This window comes from Pleurodeles waltl, chromosome 1_2 (genome assembly GCF_031143425.1).
Source record: "Pleurodeles waltl isolate 20211129_DDA chromosome 1_2, aPleWal1.hap1.20221129, whole genome shotgun sequence".
In the NCBI taxonomy this organism is placed as follows: Eukaryota; Metazoa; Chordata; class Amphibia; order Caudata; family Salamandridae; genus Pleurodeles; species Pleurodeles waltl.
This window is the reverse complement of record NC_090437.1, coordinates 309682767-309710384: the sequence shown is the minus strand read 5'-3', so window position 1 is coordinate 309710384 and position 27618 is coordinate 309682767. Positions and strand designations below refer to the sequence as shown.

The 27618-nt window shown below is 42.3% G+C and overlaps 1 protein-coding gene across 2 annotated transcripts in view; it reads left to right on the top strand.

Moving 5' to 3' along the window:
• The window catches only part of KIAA1958 (KIAA1958 ortholog), a 262828-nt gene extending 235757 nt beyond the window's left edge, over positions 1–27071 (top strand). The window contains exons 5-6 of one of the 2 annotated variants that reach the window (XM_069238652.1): positions 12332–12504; positions 24600–27071. In XM_069238652.1, the coding sequence (XP_069094753.1) occupies positions 12332–12504; positions 24600–25412 (986 nt within the window). In that variant the 3' untranslated portion in view covers positions 25413–27071. The remainder of the gene's footprint in view (positions 1–12331; positions 12505–24599) is intronic. The other variant, XM_069238644.1, reaches the window with a different exon arrangement.
• Positions 27072–27618: the final 547 nt, after the last annotated feature.

Here is a 27618-nt window from a genome sequence, read left to right as displayed (position 1 = left end):
AGTAATCATGTCGGAGTTTTTTGTCCCTTCTGTAATTCTGTCAAATCTCATGTTGTTACGTCAGTTATGATTTTTCAAATCCACTGTTTTGTGTTTTTAGAAGAGGAGGTTGTTTTTTACAGCAAATCTACTGTACTTACCACATCCTGTACAGCACTTATTCTTTAATCTACTTTTGAAATTCTAGATTCCAGGTTGGACCACTTTTCTTCAATACGCTGAAGGGTGGTGCTTGTTTCCACAGCAAAAAGTTTCTAATTATTTAGTTCATCCATAATATCTCCTGATGTTTAGCGGAAGCAGAGAATTTGTTGGAGAAATAGGTTCCCTTTTTCCCCTCTTATTGACATTACCGATTGGTTCTGTACGAGGATTGGCAAGAGAAGTGGCGGAAAACTGTGTATCCATTTCTAAAGGAGGCTGCTGCTGTTTATCAGTCAGTATGTATTCAAAGCAGTGATGGTTCCAGCATAGGTATGCTTTATGAAATGTCACAGACACAGGAGTTGGCTAGAATCTTAGGTTGCTTCTGGAAAAGAACCAGTTAGAGAAGTAGGCAATGTTTTATTAACCATCTACAATTACGTGAGGTGACATTAAACAATTTTATGTTAAGTCCTTGTTGTTGTTTACTTCTAATAAAATATTTAACATTTTCCATACTGTAGAGGTGTTCATGTTACATGTTTAAAAGCATATTTTGACAAGTGCATTGTAAAATCTCTGTTGGTTTCAGACAGACATTAAGTTTCTGTCCTCTTTTAAACAACCTCACTCCTTTATGCAGCTCATCACTTCCCTTGTGGGGAACTTGCCCAACTGTTTAAAGACTACTGGTCCAATATGACGTAACAGTTTAAAGTGGAGAAGAGCAATTAACCTTTCAGCAGCTAATGAAGCTTCCACATACATACAACAGATTTGTGCTGTGAGTAAAAAAAAAGGCCAGGGACGTTTTTATTCCTGATGATATGGCATGTCTGCCCGAGTTCCTATGGATGAAGGTGCTCTTTACAAATGAGTATTAGATTGACTGCACATTATTGGCACAAAATGAAGATAAAATAAATAAGGGACTAACCTACAGCACTGGTAAGAGACTTCGATACGAGTTAGACCAAACTCACTTATCTATGTACATAATTTCTACAGTTTTGTTTTTGAAGCAATGAATGCGATAAACAATTCTTGTGCATACACATGTTGATGGCGAGGGTAAGCTAATATTTTCTCATTTTATATATGGGCCTGGCGCTGGCGTGTGTGGACTGATAATATGTGAAGTGCGGGGTAGCTCAAGTGGCTAAATTCACACTACGCAAATATCACTAGAAAACAAAATGAGTAACCGCTAGGCATAAAAATAGGCATAGAGTTAGCATGGTAATAGTTAGGTGTGGAAAACCCTTGCTTCCTTGTGTATTTTACAAGGGGTATACACACAGGTTTTTTTAACCTTCGTTTTTATCATCTGTCTTTATACTTCTACTGACATTAACATTCATTTGCATTGAGGTGAACTGTAAAGGGGAGTGGCACATAATCAGGAATTTATTGTTGCACAATCTATTGGTAGCTTTTCAAATTCTTTACCAAAAATTATTTCCAAAGGTTCCACGTATCTAGAAAAGATGTGGTGCCTGTTAGAAGTAGAAGGGTGCTATGTATTTGTAGGGAATCACCCCTAATTCGGAGGTAATGCGCATTGAAATGGATATACCATTGGTACCGGGAGGAGGAAACTGATTGATTAATTAAAGAGGGATATTGTAGAACATTCCATGCTACTAATCAAGATAGATTGCATCATATAATTAATGTATGTGTGGCATTTCTAAGCACCTGAAATTAATAGGAAAAGAAATGGGAAAGGTGTACAGAAGAAAGAAAAAGGGACAAATATGAACTTGAGCTCACTGCAAAGATAACATGAACAATAACAATATTAACTGCTATTTTAGTGGGACATCCCAGTTGAATGCAAAGACTAAATATGGACTGGTCAATGCATTTCATAATTCCCATTCAGTCACCTGCTTTCACCATCCTCAATGAATACCATTACAATATGGAGGCTTCCAAAATCAATCAGGTAAGTATAAGACAAATACATCTCATGGATTGAACTTCAAAACACTGTCCCAGGCTCATAACTACAACCCCCCAGTAGAGTGTTGTCATTGTGACTGGTTTGTTCAAGTATGCCTGTGCTATTATTTCGAGATTAAATTGATGTCAAGGGTTTAGATGTAGATAACTTGTAAGACATGACTCTTTGAAAACGGGAATTTCCCTTTGTTCTGTTTTTTTAATTAGCTTTATTGGATTTTAATAACATTACCATCTAAGAGTAAAAACAATTACTCAATCAGGGTTTAATTGCTTAACATTAGTTAGTTAGGTATGCTTGATTTAAAGAGGTTGGGGTATTGCATCATATTAATAAAGACATTCTTAATAACTAGTCTAATTCTGATTCTATGTTAGATTATAAGGAAGGGCATTCATAAGATTAAAAGAGAAAATACTAAAAATCTTTGATGAGTAGGTGAAGTTCCTACAAACAATGCATATGTATTAGAACTAAGTAATTTATCAGAAGTTCCATCTCCCATTTCTCTCCGTTCTAGATCTGAAACTGTGACAATGCCAACCTGTAGGGTGCATCGCTATCACTGGCGGTGGGGGGAGAGGATGCTTGGTCTCTCAACAAAGTAATCAAAGGGAATTATGTTTGTCTATCTATTGAGGAGTGGTATGCAGTCTGGACAAGCCTTGGTGAGCCTAGGCACAATCTATGATCTAGGCCTAAGACTTACCTTGGTCTGATGTCGTCCCTGTGATCATCCTTCAAGGTTTTGTAAATTCATCCCATTGGTGTGCAATGGGGATTTTTTGTAGCCCTTGCCCTACTCCTTTTGTAAAACTGTGCTCTCTGCTTCAAGTCGGCAGCGGGGATCTACTTTTGTATATCTGTTTAAAGCATCTAACATTCCAAATCAACTCACCCATAATCAGACAAAAACCTCCCATTTGTTTAATTCACTGCCACTGCTTATTCATATGGCGCTGTGTGCACTGAAAGAGTTTTTGTGAGGCACATTGCGATTTGGCACCAGCAGGAGAGCAACCAATGCTCACATGCCAATAATGCCAGCGACCATGCCACCTTTGTAATGGTTAAACTGTACAGAGCAGAAAATAAGGACAATAAACAGGCCACTTATCTATAGAGAAAATCCCAAAGTGGCTTTAATCACATAATGAAACATTCCAGGGTAAACCTGCCAGAAATATAGAGGGGTGCTTTTGTAATTTGCTTCGCCCTTGCTTCAGCATAACAATTGGCCTGCTCATATGGAACCCATGTTCAAACTAAAGGCCTGATTTAGATCTTGGCCATGTTATCGCCAAGCCGCGTCGACGGTGGACCCAAAAAGACTGTCAAGCCAACTGTGTTCCACACACCGTATTTAGGTGTTACAGTTTTGCAAGCAGATTGAATGGTGACTGATTGCTGATGGAGGGAGACGGCAGCGGAACCCAATGGACTTCGTACAATGGGAGGGGCTATGAAAGAGAGGTAAGTGACACACTGTCCCTTAACCATATGCGTACCCCTGCACTACACAGTACACACCACATACACACAATAATCCATTGCCATTCCACCACAACACAACCCCTACATGCGGAAAACACACATTGACATACATCCATGACACAGCCTACACACACCAGACCCTGCACCCATACACAAACCAACCACAACAACTAACACAACTACACAGTCAGCTATACAAACACACTCACACACAAGCACAACAACATGCATCACAACAACATCCACCACACAACAACAACAATCACCTGAATGTGTGACACGGCAACACACCATAGACAACAACATCGATCTCACATTTAAGTAGCATACATATAGACACAACCACACCACCCACTGCAGCTCACTCCATGTCAAACAGCCAAATTCACACACACACACACACATACACATACTGACTCAGATACACAACAGATAGCACAAACCCACCCGTACAGGTCCCCTTGCTTTGCACACACATGGACACCATTGCCCAGTGCAAATGTACCGTCATTGTGGTGCCAGCATTCATTTTGCAGTGAATGATGACACCACAATGACAGTTGTGTACGGATGCGTTATGCGTGTTGTGCCCAATATGTGTGTTGTGCATGTCACAGTGATTAAAACAAATTACTGTGACATGTATATTCCTGCAGTGGTTCTTTCCTGTGCAGTGCCTACCCATCATACCCTGGCAATGCGGCGACAGGGGTTGTGTTTTCTTCATGTGTCTGTGGCAGCAGTGACGCAGGTGCTGTCCAGTCGTGCCCAGTCAAAAAAGGGGGTGGAATGGGGAAAAAATTTGAATTACTTGAGTTTTTCTCCCTTTCCCCCCAATCTGCCATCTCAAACATGGAGGTTCTTCCGCCACTTTTTACTTGGCGGTATGGCACATTCAGATCTGCACAGCAGGAAAGGTGTCTGGGGTCCTGCCGTCAGCCTTCTTTCCTTATTGCGCTGCAGACGCAGGCAGTGATTCTTGGCATGGATGGTGGTGAAAATGCAGACTTTCGTCTAATGGACCGCCAACATACCAACATCTAAATATAGCAGGCAGACTGTTGAGGTGGCGGACGGGTTCCCAGTCAATTAGTTGACAGCGGGACCATTACCACCAAGATCTAACTCAGGTCTTTAGTTTAGGGAAGTGGCCTTCGAGGTTAGAGCGCAGCTTAAAAGAAAGCTGCTTTCCAGAGTAAGTTTAGAAACATCTCAACAATTCCAAAACTCTGTTTTAACATACCCTTGTTCATTTGTTGGCTCTTTTGTTGAGGAGCTATGGAAAAGATCTTCAGCCCTGAAGTTGATGATGTCCGCTACCTTCATGCAGCCATTCAGTGTTTGGATGTAGGAACCCATGGTTTTCAAGGGTGCTTAGAAGAGAGCACTTCTCTACAGATCCTGCTCTCTCCCGCACTTGCCTCTGACATTTTCACAACTCTTTCTTCTTTTGAGCAGTGTTCACTCAAGATGAAGGATTTCCAGGTTCTCTATGTGCAGAACGTAGCTTCATTGAGGCAGTGTACCTAGGAAACTGTAGAACTGGGACCTCATAAAAATGAAAAAATTAAAAGTGATGTGCAGTAAAGGTACGACTTTAGGTCTGGCGTTAGCCGAGACCTTTTTATTATAGTACAACTATATGTAAAATGTTCTTGCTTACAGGGGCGTACAGCCAGCCGTCTTCATCTGGTGATTGTTGTTTCAGTGACATTTGTTTCACCCACTACAGCATATTGCATGGGGCAGCAAGTCAGCCCAACTTAAGCCATTGGCTAAGTTCAATGTGAGTGAAGGCATTCAGACCTTTCACCAGGAAAAATTCAGCACTCAAAGTAGATCACTTCAGTGCTCATTTTGAGACAAAAAAAAATATATGTTTTTTTTAATTATTTTTTTAAATAATGAACGAGGGCTTAGCAGCTCCCACTAACAATCATTTTGTTTTTAATGGCAATGCACAACATGCATTCACAAAGCCAAAAAGCGGACCAAGCTTTGCCAATACTTGTTTTGTTTTTTAATTAAAAGGGTGACACTTTAATATTCATGGTTCGTAGTTGTGCCTTCATATTTTTGGGCAAAACATCAACTTTAATCATCCAGATAGCACAAATGTATCGCCCCTTCATGGCTTGCAAACCTAGGGCCTTTTCAATATTTTTTTTGTAATAACAAACGTTATTATTTTTGTTATAGGCACATAGCAGACACAATCATTGCAGACCTGCATAGTGGTTCCCATATACCTTCTTGGTAAACAGCCACAATCATCCCACCCCTCTCTTTGAAAAACATACATCTTTAATAGCCTCACCTGACCTCCACCACCCCAGTGTCGGGGGCCTCTGGTGGCTTCCAATATCTAGACACATTTCACTAACACCGTGACCACCCACAGTATGGTTCGGTCCCCTCTTGAGGCTCCCACCTCGCATACCAGACCCTACAGCTCAACCTTGGATGATGCCTTGAGGTTCAGTCCCAGGACCCCTGATAAGGTCTCAGATATGGACAGCCAGTACTTGTGGATTATGTGACACTTCTAAGCCATGTGGTAAAAAGATCCCTGTGCTGCTCCCACATATAGTGCAAGCAGGGTCAGGCAGTTTGTAGACTCTCCACAGATGCTTGGGTATATAATAAGTGCAGCGAGGCAATTCAATTGAACAAGCCGCAACCGGGTTGAGATGGCTAGGGTGCGTGTTGCTGAGCATCCCTTTTCAAGGTTTATGGTATCCATAGAGGATGTAACTCCAGGTGGTGAATTTATGGAAGTGATCACAATGACTGATCTAATGCAGTACAAATGTAAAATTATTTGCCTAGATTCAAGCTCATTAATACTAATACGCCTTTGAACAAAAATCTCTTACAATACACAGCAGACATTTTTGAGGCACAGGAAGTGGAAGGGGTGACACCACTGACACTTTTATGTGCCAACAGGACTATTGCCCTTAAATCAGTCAATAACCCTTGGTATCGACCCTAAACATAATTTTGATCCTCGCCTACAATTTGCCCCATATGACAGATGTTAGGCTAATAGCCCAACTTATTCCACATATGTTAGTTTGGTAATTTGCAGCAACTTCAAAATGAGAATTGGTGCTATGGCGGAGCTCTAGTCTGCACACAATTGAAGGTCAAGTGCAGTGCAATGTTGCAATGTCCTACTGTTTAATTTGTAAACATGGTTCTTTGTGTTTTCCACAGTATGCTGCTTTGAACCCCAGTGATCGTTATTAATTGATAATATTAATTGATGAAGATCGAACTAGCATTGTACATCTCTCGAAATTAGTATGCACAACAAGGGTACTAAATTGTTTGCTGTATGTTTCAGTTTCAGCACTCTTTCAACATATTTGACTGATCTGTAGGTGTTCTGCAGAAACCTCTGGCAGAATACTCAGGATCCTCTATTGCGCTTCCCTCTTCATATTCTCCATTGTCATCAATTTGGTATTAACCCCAAAAATATTCTCAGTCTTGCTCTTTTTGAAACTAGCATTATCTTCAAAAGACCTCTTCATCATTCTTGTTGGTGCTACTGCTTCCTAGGTTAGGGTCCAGTCAGAGTAGCTTCTGTTCCATTCCATGATCCTTTCATTAAATGTCTCAAATTTAACCTCGACGGCTTTCATAGCTTGCTCTGTATTTCCTATCTATGCTGCCTTCAGGGTGCTATGCAGGCCATTAACTCAGTTGAGTAGTACTTGCTCACCCAACGAAAGGTGCCCCATGAGTGGGCCCTTCTTCTTCTTTACCGTACATTTGCCCTTTAAAGTGAGCAAGTACTCAAATTTTGGAGAAGTAATTCTTAGGCTTTTTCCACAACATGACCTATCTCAAATAGGTTAGAGGTCAGCTAAGGAGATCTCTGTAATAGTTCACAGAGAGATCAGTGTATCGCGCCCTGGAGGTCCCATCAGTGAGCCCCTACCTTGGACCCCAAACAACAGTCCATGGTGGACCTCCAGATAACTTCAAGGGTGGACCATTGTACGGCCATCTCCAGTTGCCGACTGTTCTCCCTGTCTGATCTGTACCACCACTATTATCTCTGGCAGGCCCTAGGGCTGACTGCAAAATCACTCCTCACTGAGGAAGGAGGGTATGCCATTGCTGGGTTTGTGGAATGAAAGTCTCAACTAGAGAGCAAGGGGGCGCAGCAACACAGCACCAAATTTACCTCAGTGGGTCTCCAGTGGAACAAAATCAGGGTTTTGTTTGGAGGGGCCCTTTGCTAGTGTCCTTTGAGGGTGAACCAGGCTTCTGGATGATCGGGCTAGGAAGGGTTAAGATGCTCTGGCTGAGAGCTTCACCAGAGAGTAGCCAGGGTGCACTCCTGTCAGCTTTGTATCTTAAGTAGTGTTCTTTGCTGCTGTCCATGACCCTCTCCCCCCTCCTTGCATTTCCTGTGCCCATGATGAAAGACCTATAAATTTGATTAGCTGCTGTGAATTCAGTTTTGTTCTTAGACTGCTAGGAACCTGAACTGTTGACTTTATTTTCTTGTGTTGTGTAAATCACGTAATTCCAAAACTTTGAGGATCAGGTATTTGAAATTCTACAAGGATTGACTAAAAAGCAATTTCTTTAAGTAAAATAAATGTATGATTTTCTTCTCAGGGCAGTTAACTCAAGTGTTATCATATTCCTTTCTGGACAGTGTCAGGTGCCTCAAAGAGAGACACACACACATCACAAAAGAGCATAGTTTCTGAGTGGAAGTTCACAGCCCTCTATGGAAAATGGCTCTGAACAAGACCTGTTTCTTTTTCTTTAGTAGTAGACTTACAATCTCTTACAAAAAGTGATCCTTTGTGTAATATTCCACACGGGCTGCCGACATTCTCCACTCTGGAAGGTAATTATGTCAGAGTGGAGAATGTTGACAGTTCAGAACATGGATGGTTGGTCATGTCAGTTGGGAAGGTGAAAGCTGCAGAGAGGACCCTGTCAAGTCGGACGCAGAGACGAGGTAAGGAGAGAAAAGGAGATTTATTTGTATTTAGAATGTATTTAGAACCGTGTGGTCACGGTTAAGGCACATGTACAGTTGGAGATAAACATTACCAAAATAGAAGACAATCTCAGAGATATGTTACTGGTAGTCAGAGAAGATTATGTGGTAATGGGGGATCTTAGATGTTGTGTGTATACCTACTTAGATGTTGTAATTGGGGACAAGGTAGTAAAACTTTTAGTTGATTCTGGGGGCAGATTTACAATAATCACTCAGGAGTTGTTTGAAGAGTTGTGGAATGTCAGAGAGTTGGAGCCTCCCGATTGTGCTCCTGTATCTTTTGAAGGAAGGAGAATCTCTTTCTGGATTTGTTGAAGATGTTATGATGTTCAGTGGCAGGAAGATCATTGGTAAGGTATATGTTGAGGTCTAGGGTCTCTGTATTCTGGGGTAGTTTCACCAGGGTCATTTCTGTATGGTGTTGAGACCAGGCACCAAGAATTGAGAATAAGTTACCTACTGTTTTCACAAATGATCTTGGCACCATTAGGGGTTTACAACATAGAATTAAAGTCAAGGAAGGTGTCATTGCAGTGAAACACAAATTATAGAGTGTGCCATTTTCTATCAGGAAAGACTTGGAAAAAGAATTTAAGTCTTTGTGTGAAAAGGGGACTATTGAACCTATGGAGTCTTCCATAGGGTTTTCACTACTTGTAGTTGCAAGGAAGCGTAGTGGCGATTTGAGAGTCTGCATAGATTTGCAGAATCCAAACAAAGCCATTCGTGTGGATTCACACCCCTTAACCAAAACACCAGAACTGCTCGCTCAAATAAATGAGGCAAACGTTTTTACAAAATTGAATTTGACTTCTGCTCTACAATCAGGTTGGGTGGTAATGGGATCCAGGTACAAAAGGCCTTTGTAGCTCCCATGGGTACCTGGCAACACTGCTGGTTGCCTTTTGGTTTGGCCTCTGTGGTATCGGTATTTCAGAGGTTCATATATCACATGCTTCATTGGATAAAAAGGGCCACTACATTTCAAGATGATGTTCTCATGTTTGCATCCACAGAGGAAGAGCATGATTCCATTATTTTACAAGTGCTTATGACTCTTCAAGAGAAAGGGGCTGCCCTTAAAATTGAAAGGTATAAGTTCTCCAAGTGGAATATTTGGGGCATTTAGTTTTGGGTGAGGGGATTTAACCCATACCTGGTTTGGTGGAGGCAATAAATGATGCCCCAGTGCCTGTGGATAAAGTGGGTCTAAAATCTTTTATGGGTATGTGTCAATTTTATTCTTATTTCATACCAGACTATGCCACCCATATTAAGGCAAAATATTGAAGCTTATAACCATAATTTAACATATTGCATAACAGTTGATGTGAGTAATTATGGGTTGGGTGCCATTCTCACTCAGAAAGATGGAGGGGTGGGTGTGGAACATTGTCAGTTATGCATCTCATGTGCTTAGGAGATCTTAGATGGACTTCTCGGCTAATGAAAAAGAATTGTTGGCATGTTGGTGGACCATCCAAAAATCCAAACCTGCATGTGTGGGGGACCAAGTTCATGGTGAAAACAGATCACAAACCATTGATGCCTATTTTGAGTGTGGAAAGAATTATTAAAGACCAAACCCTGTGCATTGTCAGACTCTCTACCAAGTTGCCCCAATTTCATTTTGAAGTGGTGCACACAGAAGGGGCAAAGAATGTTATGGCAGATTATCGGACCAGATTTGCTTTTGATGGTGAGAGTGATGAGTAATGTGAGGACTCAAGTGCAGAAAACTGATTGATTGCTTCTGTGGACATAGAAAACGTGTGTGCCATCTCTGAGGCTGAAAGGAGGGCAGAGTTTTTGCTTGATGATATTCTCAAACAGGTCATGGTGTATGTAAGGAGTGGTTGACCTACAGAAAAGGCTGTGGCACATTCATGTCAGCCATTTTGAAAATTAATGAGGAGCTGTCAGTTGGAGATGGGTTGTTGATGAGAGGCCAGCTGGCACAGAATCATCAGGAATGCCCATGAAGGACATCTAGGGCCCACATTCACCAAACAATACATAAAACAAACATTCTGGTGGCCGGCCATGGACGTGGAAGTTGATCCATTTGTTGGGGAATGTGTGATTTGTTTGTCAGCGGAAAACTCTTTTGTTGTGTGGAAGCCATCTTTGCAGCCTGTTGAGTGTCCTGGAAAAGCATGGGAACAAGTAGGGGTTGACTTTTTGGGACCAATCAGTGTCTTACCTGCTCATTCATGTTTTTCTCTGGTGTTGGTAGACTTTTATTGTAAATGGCTGGAGATCAAGTTTGTAGCGGAACCCTGCGCCAAATCTGTTATTGAATTCTAAAAGGACGTTTTCCTTCGGGAGAGTTTTCCTCAGTTTCTTGTGTCAGACAATGGAATCCAGTTTGCGAATAAAGAAGTCAAGAAATGTTTGAGATATGGAAATATTGTGCACCTCAGACTGTCTTTAGATCACCCCAGGCCAGTGATTAAGTTGAAAGTATGAGTCGTGATTTTGGTACACTGTGTACTGTGGGCTGTTGCGAAAAAGTGCATTGTGAACAATGCTGTTCTTAGAATGTCATGGTTTTATCACACCAGCCCCCATTCTTCTCCTTACATTTGACCACCGTTTGAGCTTTTAAGGGGAAGAATTCCTGCAAAAACGTTTTTGTCCCAGTTGGATAGGTAAGTGGGTCAAGCAAGATGTATAAATGAAAGAAGTTGATACTGTGGTGGGGGCTAATGTTACTTAGGCTAAAGCTAAACAGAAAAAGGCTTTTGACAATCGGGTAGGCAAACAAGAGCTTAAAGTGTATGATGTGGTTCGTATAAAAAAAGCTGTGTTTTCAAAGAAGGGAGAAGAGAATGGCAATGCGATCAGAGTTAATGGTCGTCATTGGTTAAAGTAAGTGTGGTGAGGAACAAGGATGGTTCGGGCCCAATTAGGTGTCTGAGTTTTTGTTGAGACCTGGACATGATTCAAGGGAGGTTGGCAACAATACCCTGAGCACCAACCAAACTAGATCTGATTGAGGTAACCTGAGCACCAATCAATCCAGACCCACCGGAGGCAAGCTAAACACCAATCAAATCTAGTTAAGAGCTGAAGTACCAGGGTGGATTCGCAATAGCAATTGCACTATACTTTTCTCCATCCATTACAGATTGTTACTAAGGTCAAATTTTCTTTGTATTTAAGTTTCTTGCGTTCATTTGTTCTTTACTATATTTCTTTTCTTTTGATTTTGTTCCCGTTTTTGGGTTATGGTATTATTGTTTGGATTGTTCGCCTATGTAAAGGAAAGAGTAATGTGATATTCCGCCCGGGCTGCTAACATTCTCCTCTCTGGAATGTAATTATTTCAAAGTGGAGAATGCTGACAGCTGAGATCACGGAGGATTGGCCATGTCAGGAGATGGTGAAAGCTGCTAAGAGGACCCTGTCAGCCTGTGTGGTAGCTCCTGTTACGTTCTTGATACAAATACATCGCCTTTTCTTTCTTTAGCTAGTCTCTGCCTCCTCCTGTTGCCTGCTGCGATCATTACACTTTGTTTTCTGAAAAATACAGTTGGGGTAGTTTTCACTTTGGTTTACTGTTTTAACTGCAATTTACCTTTGAATGTGAGAAGAGTGTGATTGCTCATTTTCGGGGAATTTACATTTTTATTCTGAACTTGTAATGCAAGATGTATTAAGTGATGCGAATCCATTTTTGTTTCCTCCAGCATATTCCACGAAGCTGAACAAATTCCCAGTATTTAATTTTAACGATGACTTGAAAGATCTGTGTATCAGTGCTGTGAGCCCCAACACCACCAAGGCTACGCTTTATGCGCTGAATGTGTGGCGGTACTGGTGCATGACCAAAGGCCTTAAAGAATACATGGATCTGACTAAGGTAAGAGCTCTACACTATGTACATTACTCATTTTTATACTTTTCATATTTTAGGTTACCAATCGGACTCCGCTTAATGGAATTCTGTGTTTTTCTTCGTAGGAGCTATAATTAATGTGTGAACAAAATACCTAAAAGTGAAGTAACTTGTATTTTGCATTGCGGTGCTTGCAGGTGCACAGAGGAGCATTGCTCGGAGGTGGAGGAGCACAAAAAGGGCATGCAGAGTAAGAGGGCAACTCACAGAAAGGCTGCAGGTCAAGGAATAACAGCAGCACATGGGGCCTGAAAATGGGGTGGGAGCAAATAGACGGGAGGCAGTGGACGCACAAAAGACCTGCATGAGAAGGTGGGGCACACAGAGTGGCTGCAGGGGGGTTGGATGACACTCAATGAGGCTGCAGGGGATTGGAGGGCACACACGTAGATATCAGGGGGTAAATGGCACAAAGAGTCGAGCATGGGAAACATGAGTTCTACACAGGAGGGCAGGCACACAGAAAGGGCTGATGGAATATTTGGGCGGGAGGATACAGGATTACACACAGAAGCTTTGATGAGCTGGGGTGTATGGAGGGCAAGGGGGGCACACAGTGGGGCTGCAAGATGAACGGGGCAGATAGAAGGGTTGTGGAGGAGTGTGGGGCACATCAAGAGCTGGCACAGGTTTCAGAGGCTGGTACATGGAGACTTCAAGAAGGACAGAGGCACACATGCAGTTTACGGGGCAGAGGGGCAACAAAAGGGAGACAGCGGAGACACAGAGTGGGTGCTGGACGGCTAGAGGCAGAAAGAGGGCCACCATGAGGGGGTAATCCAGCACACATGGCTAGCAGTGGGGCAAGGGTGACACAGAGTAGATGCAGTGAATAGGAGCACAGACAGGGGAGGTAGGGGAGGACGATGGCCCACGTGCGGGCAGAGTTGAGACAAGGTGGCACGCAGAGAGGCTACAGGGTGGACACATAGGTTTGCGTGGTTGTGTAAGAGTAGGATACAGAGGCAGGAATGGAGCGTGCAGGAACTAGGGAGGCACCATACAGTGGCTACTGGTACAGCTCAGGGTGCCATACAGTGAGACTAAGGAAGGGGTGGCACACTGTCAGATAGGGATAGCTAACCCCTAAAAAATGTCCCACATTTGCAGATTGCAATCACTCGAAAAACGTACCCTTTCTCAGAGCATTTCTTGATAGCTTCTTTGGGCTAATTTGGGGAGCTGAACAAATAAATATTGTTTTACATTAAGAATCCATGTATAGGAATATCATACAATAATTTTACAACTCACAAGTAGAGAAGTACAGACTGTGCCTAATTCAGGTTTTAGCAAGCATTTGTAACAAGAACTGAAGAAGGTGCAGTGAAATGGAAGCAATGAAGATATAATGCAATTAGGATGCCCCAATATGGGATAGAACTTGCCAAATTAGGGCTTGCTGCTTTTTTAAATCACACATTCTTAATCGTAAGTAGGGCCAGAACCTAAAATATAATAATTTTATTGTGATAAGGACCACGTTTCCTCCAAGATGACTGTCTACTCAAAGACCCTACGAGGTTTCCCGATTAACCATTTCTCATTTAATACTGTTGTAGCCATTTTCAGTTCCATGCCTTGACTGAAACTCGACCTAATGGTGTGAGAGAATACTTTCTACTCACCCCCAAGTGTAGCAATGTAGCAGGAGCTCACTGTCTATCCTCTGTGTAGGGACAATGGATGATCAAGCAGCTGATATCATCCGGCCCTTCTACATGGTGACAGTATTAGGGTTTCCAAGACTGAGACTCAAGCGTGTGGGGCCGCTGAAAGTGGCCTAGTGTAAGACTGATCACATTCCCTTACAGACCTTTTTGTAGTTCTTTTACCAATGGCAACCGCTCCCTTAGGCAGAGGAGCATCTCCCTACTGCTGCCAGCGCCGCCAAAAAGGTGAAAAAAAATATATTATTACCATATCATTTTTCCCTTTGCCAGGCAAGCCGTGTTTGGGGGCTGAGCCACTGCTGCTGACTGGCAGGAGCGATGCTCACTCCACAGTTTACACTGCGCATGTCATTTTGGCCGGCCATCTTGCATCGGCCAGCCTGACAGGCGCAGTCTAAACCTCTCCACTCAGCTGTCTGAGACAGCTGAGTGGAGAGCGGGCACAGGCCTCCAGTGCCTGCAGGAGCGTCAAGGCAGCCTGCTCCAGCCAATCCTGGCACTGCTCTCATGCTGCTAACATCAGCAGTATGGGAGCAGCATCTAGATTGGTGTGCAGCATTACATTTCTGCAGTCAGAGCGCCGAGGGAGGAGGACCAAACGAGGTGAGCCAAGGGGGTGAGTACATTTTTATTTAGTTTTCATATGTGGCTGGTACCCTAAATGTTTGGTTGGTTGCCCCAGCCGCTACTGTCTTTTACATGATCAGATGCAACTATCTGTGTGCATGCAGCTTGCTGCATAAAAGCCCTCTACGTGCAAACATGCATACTTTTCTTTGGTGTGTGATTCACCCATGAGTGTTTTGGCACAGATGAGTTAATTCACTGATGATATAAGTGATTTTTGGACTTTGAGAGATCTGACTCAGCCTTTCATCTTTTGAGGTGTGTTCTAATAAGTACCCTTGTGTTACATAATGATAATACTTATTATTCACGCAGGAACAGACATTCCACTTTGGGATGTTCATGAACACTGTACGAAACACATCAGACATCCTCACATATCCACACAACCACCATCCTAAGCCAATGCACCCTCCACCATACAGCCACACATTCCCCCTTCATATACTAATCCACTCACCAACCCATGTGAGAGAGCCAATTCTATGCCATGCACTTGTTTAACAACTTCAGGGACAAGAACAGAGAAGGAAGGTGTAAATGCATCCACTCCTTGTGGGACGTTTCTAACAAACTCAGGTGGCCAATCTGCCTCAGCCAAGAGAATGTCATAGATCAGTGGTTCTTAACCTGTGGTCCGGGGACCCCTCGGGGTCCACAAAGCACCTTCAGGGGGTCCGCGACAGCTTAGAAAATTAAATATTATTAACAGATTAGGTCCCTAGCTTTCAGTAATGACTCAGTGGAGGGTCCCCGGATTCCAATAAAGATTCAGTGGGGGTCCCCGGGCTCCAGTAATGATAAAGTGAGGGTCCACAGAAGTTAAAAGGTTGGGAACCACTGTCATAGATGATGGTTACATTTTCCCAAAATATTACTTTGATAGTGCGCAGTATGCCACCCTCAATTTGGATGCCCAAATCATACAGTCTGTAAGGAGGTCTAACCTGCTGATGTGATGTTTCAACTTGAATAACTACATTAGTTGCCCTCAAAACAAGAAACTCTTGAAGTTTTTGGCAAACTATTGTGACCTCTGCTAAGCTTTCTACCAGTGTCATTGCTCATATCCTTTTCTGAAGGAGTGTTCTCAATCTGTGTGGCATACGTAGTGGAAATACCTGCCACCTTCTTCTTTTTAAACTGGGGTTTTTGTTGTGGAGGTTTCTCTTCCTTTTTTATGGTGATGTCAGACGACCATTGTGAGTCAATTTTCGGCTTCACGTACTCTTCATGCCTGTGCTCTTTGTGTCCCCATGTCTGTGAGCATTTGTTGAGTGAGTCCTGAAACGAACAAGAAGGACGTGTATCAGTATACTGATACGTATCAGGCTGTTTAAGAGTTTCACTGTTACGCAAATTTATAACATTTTTCAGAGGACTCCGGTTTTTGTTTTAGCCTTATTTTTTGTTTTATCCCAGCATTTTTTAGAAGACTTGTGTGCCTGTTTGGTGTTATCTGATTCAGCTCTGCCTGTATGCTGTGGCTTATAGGGCCTGGCTCCCAAATTATCTTGACCTATAGATGTAGAGGTTTCAGCAGTCATTTTCGGTAATTCGTGATTTTTGGTCAACTACAGGAATCTGCGCGAGCTAGTGGCATCCTGCCAGCGGTGCTGCCTCTACTTTAAAATTACCTCAAATAATTGTAGCAACTGTGGCAAAGTTGCCTATTAATGTCATCCCTAAATTCAGGGCAGGGGAGCCCCATGTTAATTTGGAATCTGCTTGAGTACTTAAGGCAAAACAGCTTCTACAGGGGGAATCATACCAAGTGGTAGACACAATGTGAGAATTCTGTTTATCTTGGGGTCTTGTATGGGAAAACACTGCTTGAAGCTGGGTTTTTTTTTTGTGCAATCCAAAATGGAACTTCCTCCCACTTGATGGGAACTTTACTCATAAATGCATTTATAGAACTGGGCTAATTGCAGAAACAGCTAACTATGGCTACACAGCTTGAACAGCCCTTGCTTAGGTAGTTGGCATTGTACACGTAATGAACTGTGTTAAACATCTATAAAGCTGATCTAGACCTTCATAAAGAGTATGGAGGTCAGCAATATTTAATGGTGCTAAATTTGGGTAGGGTGTATAGCCAGCTAGGACTGACCAGATTGCCCCATCATTGCTTCGGTGACCCAGTTTTACATTCTGAATTGTATGTGGGAGGGTGCTTTGGAACCAATTGTGATGTTCCTGAAAATGTATTGCTGTTTTTAATTGTTCTTAAAGTCTATATTGACCTGGTAATGCAGCTGGAATATATGTGTGAAATGTCTGTTTGTGCCATCTGCTGCAGGAAAATTAACCCAAGAGTAGAATACTTTTCATTTATAAGCTCTGTGTACCTCAACCAGGAAGGTAACATGCCCACCCCACATAAGGAGTCCTTGTGCCAGTAAATGTGCTCTACAAGTTAATAGGAATTTTCACTGCTAGGGCCATTTTAATGAATGGCATTCAAAGAAAGGAAAACACTATAGTAGGATAATCCTTTTAAAGGTTCATGCTTGAACAACCTACTGACATTAATAGGTGCTTCCTACTAAGCTGTGGAGGCTAAATCTCTTTCACCACAGAGGTGAGAAGAGGGCCTTGGGAACATGCAAGAACTGCTCGGGAGACCTGTTAAATAAATATCTGGCCTAGAACGTTGTCACCACCATGTAATACGGTTCTAGCAAATTAAGTAGGACTGTGCATTAGGTCAAAACGAAAGTCAGAACATAGGGACTAGTCAACGCATACCATCAGTACATGTTGACACAATTCCTAGCTAACTCACAGTGCCCCCTCTGAACCCCTAACCTTACCAGGGTACCTCAACAATCTCAAACATGACCACTCTCATTCCCAAGTAAATTGCGGAAACAGGTCTACACTTTCATTGTTACTCTACATGTCCGAGGTCAATACAAGTAGATACAAAAATGGCTTTTCAAAAAGTTATTGAAACAATCGTATTCTTGTGTTGAAAGCATGAGCTGCGATTATTAGGCAGATGAACCAAAGCATTGTAGCCAGCATTATGAGAATGGTGAAAAAGATAAATGATTCAACCATGGTAAATTACTATATTGTTACACTCTTATCTTCTACTACCTACACAATTGAGAGCATAGTGGGAGTACTGTCTGCTAGATCCATTGGGCTAGCCTAACCTCCCATAACTGGGTATGATATGGCAGGAAGCTGGTCTGAGCTACAGCAGGCTATCATCCTTTACAGGATAGAGGACAGAGTCAGTAGGGCTGCATCTCAGTCACAGTCCACCACTTTCCAGGATCATCCCAGCAGAATTGCTCCTCTGCTGAATGTAGCACAGTGGCTGTTTATATAATAAAAAGCACTGTTCATGTTGCATTGTGTCAAAGGTGCAGAATTGATGCAATGGTTTGTCTGGAGCCCAAGCGCTTTCTCAAACAGAGAGTCATAACACAAGGGCATCACGTTCTGTGTGCCTAGCCTTGGACAGAGTATACAGACTACATGACAGCAACGCTTACTAGGAATAAGCTGTATGTACAGTGTCTTGGTACATCATTGTATAAGTGTAAAAACATTAAAAAGTCACAATTAAAAAAAAAAGAAGACATTAAGCTACAATGTGCAGTCTAAAATGGAGAGCGCGGGCCCTAATGTATTTCAGCACACCATGGTACAAATATCCACTGCCATATAACCATCATCATACATGAACACACTGAACATTGTGCACCCACACAACCAACTAATGGAATACAATACTCAGTACATTAAACCACTGTGCTTTTCAACCAGAAATAACAGCCTACACAATATTAGGTACATAATACCCCATCACCCCACCATCATATACTCAGTTACACAAATAAAACTCCCTACATTGTATCCGCATCCACCCTGCATCATGCGACAGCAGAACCATAGCCACCTGCCCATCAACCCAATATCATATGACAGCAAAAGAAGCCTTATACACCTTTATTCACAATGCGACCTGTTCACCTCCTGAGTCCTTAATCTCACTGCTCACAAACATCTGTTCAAAGACAATGTTGAATACAGCTGGACACTGTCACTCCAGGTAATACTACCCTACTTACATTTGAGAGAACAACCTCTAATGGATTCTGGTCCAGATTTTCTAAATTTTTCGAACGCAGCACAGCATCCAAATATGCTGTGCTTCATTGTGCCTGGAAGTAAACACAGTGCAATGCTATTTCTACAAAGATTGACCTGCCACTGTTGTCATACACTGTGCTGGTGCACAAACATGTTGCTTATCACCCCTCACTGGCTTGCACAATGGTGCAAAAGTAAGTGTGTGCTGTCTAGCATAGGCATACCGTTCCAGTACAAATTTCTATGCGTAGACAAACTCAGATGGTTCCTACTCACTGGATGTGTGTTGTGAACTGCAGCATCCATGCATTGCATTATTATTTTTGTTCAGAAATAAACACATTTCCCCTTCTTTGCCCATGCTTCAAGTAGGCATTCATTTTTTATGCAAAGGCTAGTATAGCTATCTGAGTAGAGTGGGCTTAGTTTCAAAACCTATGGGGTGTTTGCATTGATCCATTGAAGCAAAGTGTCACAAAGCTATTAAGTGTCCTGTTGCACTGGCATGAAATAGGCTGCCTCTAAGGAAGGAGGGGCCCGGCCCGGCCCGGCCCCTCCAATTTTTTTCCAAAGCATGAAGAGTGCCTATAAGGCTGAGTGAAAATCAGCCTGATAGACACTCTTTATGTTCATGTCAGGCATCCAGGTGCTATGCATGCGCTAAATGTGTCAAAATTTGTGGGGCTGAAGTTTTCAGAGCCCACTAGGAGTGACCTCCTCAGCCCAGCAAAGTCTTCTATGAGCTTCCCCCTCCTGATGACGCTGATAGACTCAACCTAGGTGCCACAGTTTTAAGCCCTGAAGTGTCCAGGGCAGAGTGCCCATCAGCGACGCTTGTCATAGAGTGGGGAGGGATTTGCAAGTCTCACTCAACCCATTCACTCTATGACAAGGTAAAGAAAGTCCTCCCCTCATTGGCTGAACAAGGTCAGCTAATCAGAGGAGGCAGCGGGATCTTTCTTACGTCACTTCCTTCAGCAAAAAAATACAGAGGCTTCCCTCCTGCCACCTGAAATGCATCCTAGTAAGGGTTTTTTGTAATGTTGGTTTGGTGCATGCATGTGTGTATGTATGAATTTGCGTGCATGCATGCTTTGAATGGTGGGTGCGTGTGTATATGCTGGGTATGAGTATGTGTGTGAGAGAGAGTGTGTATGTGTGTGACCGCCCCACCCCTGCTGCACACTACGGGCCACCACTGTAAACAGCATGTACCCCTTTCATCGCTCTACGCTGGCACAAAGCCATAATAAATCTAGACTTTAGCTTTCAAAACAGGTTCTTTATATATGTCATTGCTGACGTTAGTCACTCTGCTCCATAAAGGTATTTATTGGGGGCCTTGTGTTTGCATGGCTTGCAAAAGCTCTTTCACAGTACACAATATAGTTTTCCCATTCACGTCATTCGTAGCGTGGACATTTAAACTGAACCAGGAGGCCCCCATTGGTATGGTCTGGTCACATTTTAAAAATACCTGCTCGACCTAATACGCAACCCAGGCATGTATGTCTGACTGTGAAAATAGAGCTTTATGTCTCTAGTTCCCTGATCAACATTACCACTACGCCGTGTTTTTTACCTAGCCCAGTGATTTAACTTTACTGTTTTTTAAACATTTCTTTATTAACGTTTTCTGTAACACGTTACACTGCCAAGCGATGCACACGTTGATAGAATTAGGTTGTACTAATCAAACAAATAATTAATGCACCCATTTTTCACAGGGCACCGTACTTAACGGTAAGTAATAATAGTTCCACTCTGTCTTGACAGCGCAGCAATCTGTATAACTTGTTGTTACAATTTCTTTAAATATGCATCGAGTGGTCTTTGATACCACCCAGAAGAACATATATACATCTCACCTCATGCTATCAACAGTTTGGATTATTATTTCACATCCTATGGAGAACACGAGGGACTATTTTACATCTTAAAATCTACTGAATCATCACATATTAAGTTCTTATTTATGTCTTGATTGGAGTATTTACAGAAAGCAATCGTTTTTTTTTTGGTGCAGCGGGCTGTGTTTTTTCAGGTAAAGCATTTAGACTATTGGAACGATCCATATACACTGATAGACAAGGATTGGCAAAGACAATACATCTGTCTTTTATATGCCAGCAGACATGCTGTTTCCATACTTTTGTCTATTAGAGCCACTTAGGACCATATTTTTAAAAAAATTAAGCGCCGCATTTGCGCCGCTTTTTGGCACAAAAGCGGCGCAAACGTACTAAATACAATTGGATTTGATAAGTTTGCGATACTTTTGCGTAAAAAAATTATGCAAATGCAGCGCTAAAAAAGTATAAATACGGGCCTTAATGTACCTTTCCTCCTGAATTTTTTAACCCTCTTGGGCTAAATCTGCTGTTGGCATTTGGGGTGCAGCAGGATTAGCAACCACAGATAAATCTTGTCAGCTTCCTGCTTACTTAAAGGTCCTCAGTTTTTAAGTCTGTGCAATTAGCTGATTTGATGGTGTTTTTTTGATTAAGGGCAGGTATTTGAAGTAATATATGACCTCTGATGGTCTGTTAATTGAAAATATGATGGAAGAAAATATGAAAGAACCCTCTTTAATTGCCTTTAGTTATTTAGCTTAGTATGGGTGAAATGTCCCTTCGAGGTTTAACAGATTCTATTACTCAGCTCAACTCCTTCAGTCAGAATTTGGGTTCTCATACTGATCAGCAGGAAACCTCTGAGAAAGGGCAACCAGCATTCTCTGCCTTTGACTTTTCCATCAGAATAGAGATGTGGCCTAACAGTCAGAGCGGCCGACCTTGGAACTAGGGAACCAGGTTCGAATCCTGGTCTTGGCTCAATATCTTGTGATCCTGGGCAAATTACTAAGGGCTTGATTTAGAACTCAGTGGGCGGGTTACTCCATCAAATAGTGACTGATATCCCGTCCCCCGAAATCCAATTCTATCCTGGGGGATTTCGATTCTATCCTGTGGGATTTAGATTTTAGCAGACAGGATATCTGTCATGGTTGTGACAGAGTAACCCGTCCCCTGATTTCTAAATCAGGCCCTTAATCTCCCCATGCCTAAAAAAAGTTTCCTTGGGTCAACATTGAACTATATAAAACTACAAAGACACAATAAATGCATGCACCCTCTGCATTCAGCCAACCTGTATTTTGCCAGCTGAACTGCAACTCCAAACATGTATAGAAGCTTGGTTTAGCTGTAGATTGCCACCCTCTTCACTTCTCTCTACTTCACTCCGCTGTCCAGCTCATAAGCACCCAGACCACGTTCCTCAGCCTCAGCCTATCCTTCAGCACAAGACCCCATGTCCTCCCACTTTGCCACCTTCTCACCCGTTGGCCTTCTGGTCTTCTTACTCTTACCTATTCCCCTTTGTCCCATTCTGGGGCCATGATTTCTGCAGAATGGTGTCACTTGAGGAGAAGTTTCGTTTGAGCCTTGGTAGTGCCGCAGAAGAATTTGAGATCTCTGCTTCTGAGCCTTCCACCATCACAGAATCAACTGAGTTCTTTAAATCAACAGCAAACTTAACTCCTCTTGACCACACCATTCTAACTTTAAAAGGAAGATTCTCTTCTTCTAGGCACACCAGTAGGTACTCTTATTGCTTCATGTGTTTATCAATGTATTAGCTTGCTCACTTCTGAAAGATACGCTTAGTGGCGTTCTGGGCCACATTCAGGTTTTATAAATATCCTGAAAAGCAGATGTGATGATGAGAAACCCACATAAGACCCACCCGCACAGCTGAATGTCATCCCACCATGTCTTTTGGTATTTTGTTCAGTGTGGAAGGAAAAAATATATTACCATTTATTGCAGGATACCTCAGAGACCTCTCCCTACCAGGACGTTCGTGTTTTTGAATCTGGGTTATTGGTTTTAACATTACTGGTACACAATTATGTCTTTCAGTGAGGCACCCGGAGTATAATCTAGTGGCAACATAAAAACAGGGTAGCGTAGACATCAGTCTAAACGAACATTATAATAAGCCAATCATGCACTAATCTTCACGACCTGCAGTGAGAGAGTGATCGAGAAAGCAAGATTAATACATATGGTTAAAAAGGAACACAGTGAACAAAGACAAACTGCAGTCAAAAAACTGCTTATTCTGACAATCAGATAGGGGAAGGGAATAGGGGATGTGCCAAAGGAGTTCCAAGTCAGAATGGCATTCAGGAGACATGGACTGGAACTCTCAGGAGGTGAAGTAGCGCCAGGAGGGATGGTGTCCTCAACAAGACTATGAGCTTGTGGGAATCCGGAATCTGATGGGTGTCTCAAGCAGTCGGAGGGTAGGTAGATCTGAAGGTAAATCTGTCCCACCTCCGAGCGTCCGAGTCTAGCCATGAAAATTGGTTAATAACAGTAGGGGAGGAGGCCAATTTCGCAAATTTCACAGTGCCACCAAGACGTTAGCTTATAATGAATAAAACTTTGACACTGTCTGTATGTCGAATAAAATACATAGAGCTGTGTTTTTTCCTAGAATCCTGACTAAGGAGAAATTAACTTTATGCAGGTGTCTGAGGTTAACCCATCTAATTCAGATCCGAAACCCAGTGGATGAGGGCCCTGTAGGATGGTGCTCTCTTCAATGTTTTATGCCTGTTTCACCTCTTTTGTTGTGCCTGGGAGTTTGGAAATTTGGCACCATAACTGTCTTAAATATATATTGTGTATGCACACACCTGACGGGAAAGTAGATTCGAGTTGCTCGTTTGCTTGTAATGCTAGAGGTGTTGGTGGTGACGAACTTGGAAGTCTAGTCAACTAGTTAGGTTTTCATCTTGACTGCCATTATCAGGATGGTTTCATAGTTGTAATTTTGCAATGCTGTTACTTCTAAACCAATTTAGACTACTACCAAAAAATTGAGGATCTCCGTATTTCATAGGTATGAGTAACATTCATTATATGTTGTTTCACAATTTTAAGTTTAACTTACAACAACTAAAAGAAATACAAAAATCACGAACTTCTGCGTCAGACATTTCACAGGTTACAGTTATTTGCATTAATTTGGGGAATGTTTCAAATGGAGGAAAAAATACATAAGTTCAGTGCTTTTGAAAGATGCAGTTACGTTAACAGCCATGCTATGTTCCCTTATAGCCAATTACATTACAGTGCATTTTATTCTCTTTAGAATCAAAGCCTTTATAGTGTAAATGTTGTGTGATAGCTCAATGACTGAATGAGAAAGGTATACAGTTATTAAGTGACCAAAGTTCGAATTTCGGACCATTTGGAACGGTGGAGCCAACCTCAAGAATATCTCTTCCATGCCAAGGTTGTAGTTTTAAAGAAACGTGGACATCAAGGCATAAATAAAATACTTCCCAGGGCCCCAAGCTGAGACCATCTAGTGCAGAATCTCTGCTGGAAAGTTAATGGCAAAGAACCCGATTCACCAAGATTTTGCAGAAGGTAGGTGTACAGTTAATGTACTCTTGCTTATCTCATAAATTTCAGCTGTAAGCCAGGAATAGTCTAAGAAGACGAAACCGCATAATGTTTGTGAATTTGTGCTTTTTGCTCAGCAGTTGCTTCTCGCCCTCTGTCTGATTATTGTTTATTTAACAAACACAAGTACTGCAAATTTAATCTAACATTCTATCTTGTTTTGTTGAAGGTCCCTGCTGTCAAGTTAAATGAGCTGCTGGAGGACTTCTACATCACAGTGAAGAAAACTGATGGCTCTGACTTCCTGGCTACATCCCTCCATGCAATCCGCAGAGGGCTGGACCGCATATTAAAAAACGCGGGTGCAGGCTTCTCCATCACCAGCAGTATCTTCAACTCGTCCTCACAGAAGCTGAAGGAGAAGCTGCGGGTGTTGAACAAGGCAGGCATGGCAGGCGCTCGGTCCCGCAACATTATATACTTCTCACTTTCTGATCAGGAGGAGATGTGGAGAATTGGATGCCTTGGAGATGAGAGCCCCGTGGCCCTGCTGTCCACAATAGTCAAATTCAACAGCCAGTACTTGAACATGAGGACTTTACAAGAGCACGCAGACCTCATGTACGGTGACATTGAATTGCTGAAAGACTCACAGAACAGGACATTCTTTGCCCGAACAGACAGTGTAAAGAGAGAGAATAGACTCAATGCCAGCAATGTGTGCTATGGGCAGATTTACCACGATCACTCAAAGGGAGTCCGCCGTTGCCCTTACTGCCTACTTTGTAAGTACATGTATGCTCACCGACCCCCTTCTCAAATGGATGCTAAGTCCCCTTTCTATCTGACTGCCCGCAAGGAAGTAACAGGAATGGACAGTGTGTGGTACGAGGAACAGAGGATGGGACTCCGGTCCCTGAGAGGAGTTGTCCCAAAGCTAGCAAAGAAGGTTATGCTTGACCTCTGCGACAGTTACACATTTGTCTCATTCACCCAGGCCTGTAGGAAATTTGGTCCTGTCAATGATTATCAACACATGTAACCAAGGCCATGTTGACGTTGCACCTCGCATCTGCTGTAACTCTGTAGGAGACAGGGTCTTTGTGTGAGTAGGAAATTCTTTCGGAGACCTGACCCAAAGACAGCTTAAAATAAGCTTGTGCTCTTTTTGAATCTGATCTGGAGTGCTGTTTTCATTCGATCTGTAATGGACCAGCTTGTTATGTTGTGATGAGTGAGCAAGACTGCTGCCTACAGCAGTGGAACCTTGATAGAGCAAATCTCCACAGCGTGCCTTGTTTCACAGGTGTGCGCAAACAGACAAATAGCTAGAAGAGAGCACACAACTGAATGAAACCCAGTAGACCAGTAGCTACAACTTAATAGGAACATGTATCAGAGTAGGTCATTCTAGAATGTACAATGTAAAGAAAGAGAACTAGTTGTGTATAAATCTCACAATAACCTATTGTAAACTTTCTTTGGTGCTGAAAATCGACAAAGAAAGACGAGGGAGGCTGTAGACACTGAAATAAGGGAAGGTGTGGCAGCTATAAAGGTGATCACAGTCTGCTTTCCCTAGCTCTTCAAGCACGTTTTGAATGCAAAGTCCTCCATCCATAAGCAACTGAAATATTTTTGAGTTAAAGCTGCAGCACTACCAAAACATGTTACCTGGTTCCTGCCCTCCCTGGCGTTTTAGTCGTCTTTTGAGTCCCCTTTCCATGTTTGTGTCACCTTACACCACCATTCACTTCTTTGAGTTGAAGCAAAATATGCAGCTTTTATTTTGGCATTCCAGTGCAATTTAGGAGTCCTCCTCTGAGATCTTTTCATGCGTATGCGTTGTCTCCATAATTTGAATGTGTCAAATACTGTAGTTGCAAACTTTGTTGACTTGTGCAACACTTCACAAGCACTCTGTGTTTTTTGAGAGATGTATCAATGGGGGAGGGAGCCACGTTACAGCCTTAGATTAGACTTAGATTTTTTTTTTTACTTGAACATTAGAAAACGTAAAAAGGAATGTTTGATTAATAGTCTGTTACTTTGTTTTCATGTTTACTAAGTTGTTCAGAAAGATTTGCAGATAATAATGCTGCAGCTTTGAATAAAACTACTGATTTAAAGCTTAACACTCAAAACGAGGACACTACATATTAAATCCTGAGGTTGAAAGAATATGTTTTTGTGTTGGTGTGTCAGATGTCTGTAAGTTTGAAACCCTCATACAATTCATTCAGGGGATCACTGTGGGGAGCAGGGAAGACTGAGGATATCCCCAGGGCTGTCCTGAATGTTACTGCTGCTGGCCAAGGTGAGGTCTGTTTACTGCTAGCAAGTTCTGCCATTTGTGGTCTTGGTGTAGCTAATTTGTAGAGCTGGTAGGAGAAAGCTTTCCTTAAGGAAGTGTCAAAATGTGATCTGTTACCTTATGAAATGAATAAAAGGTTGGTGTTGTCACTCTTGGTGTTTCGCAGTGGTGGTTACTTGTTGGCCTTCATTCTGTTGTCACCGTAGTATGGCAGTCCAGAACATGCCTACAATGTGTGTCTGCCTAAATGTAAATGTCTCCAAGATAGCTCGGTGTCTGGGGCCCGATAGGAGCAGGAAGAGTTTAAAATCAACTGTCAAGCATATTTAAGGATGATTAATAAGCAATTATAAACCATGGGATTCTTCCTTGTTTATACGTGTAATGCAGTGACTGATGTGTTAGATAACGGATTATTACGAATACTTTTGGTAATAAAATGAAATAGAGAACAAATACAAACTTCAACTGCAAATGTATGAAGTAAGCTGTCCATATTGGATCAATCACCTTATCCTGGCTCCTTCTTATTCTCTTTCTATATCATTCATAATCACTGTTATTATCAGTCATCTTCACTCTCCTTCTCACTGTTCCTTATTAAGTGGCCTCACTCTTTGTAGGTCATCCACCCATCACCTGTCTGAAACCTTTTGCTCTGACCTTTCGCCCAGTCTTTCTTCCAGAGGGTGCCTGAAAGCAGGGAAACCCCCACTGTGACCACACAACAGAAGAAGGAAGAGCTCGCCTGTTGCTGAACTGTTTGTGCATGGATGGGTATCAGCCAGTATTTGGCCCCATATTCAGAATTGTACCGGCTAGCGACTCCTTTGCTGTGGGAGGTGCTAGTTGGTATCCTTGTCATCTGTTTGGCAAGTTTTGTGCATGTTTCTGAATAGTACACAGTCTGTGTTTTTTTAGCAACCATTGTCAC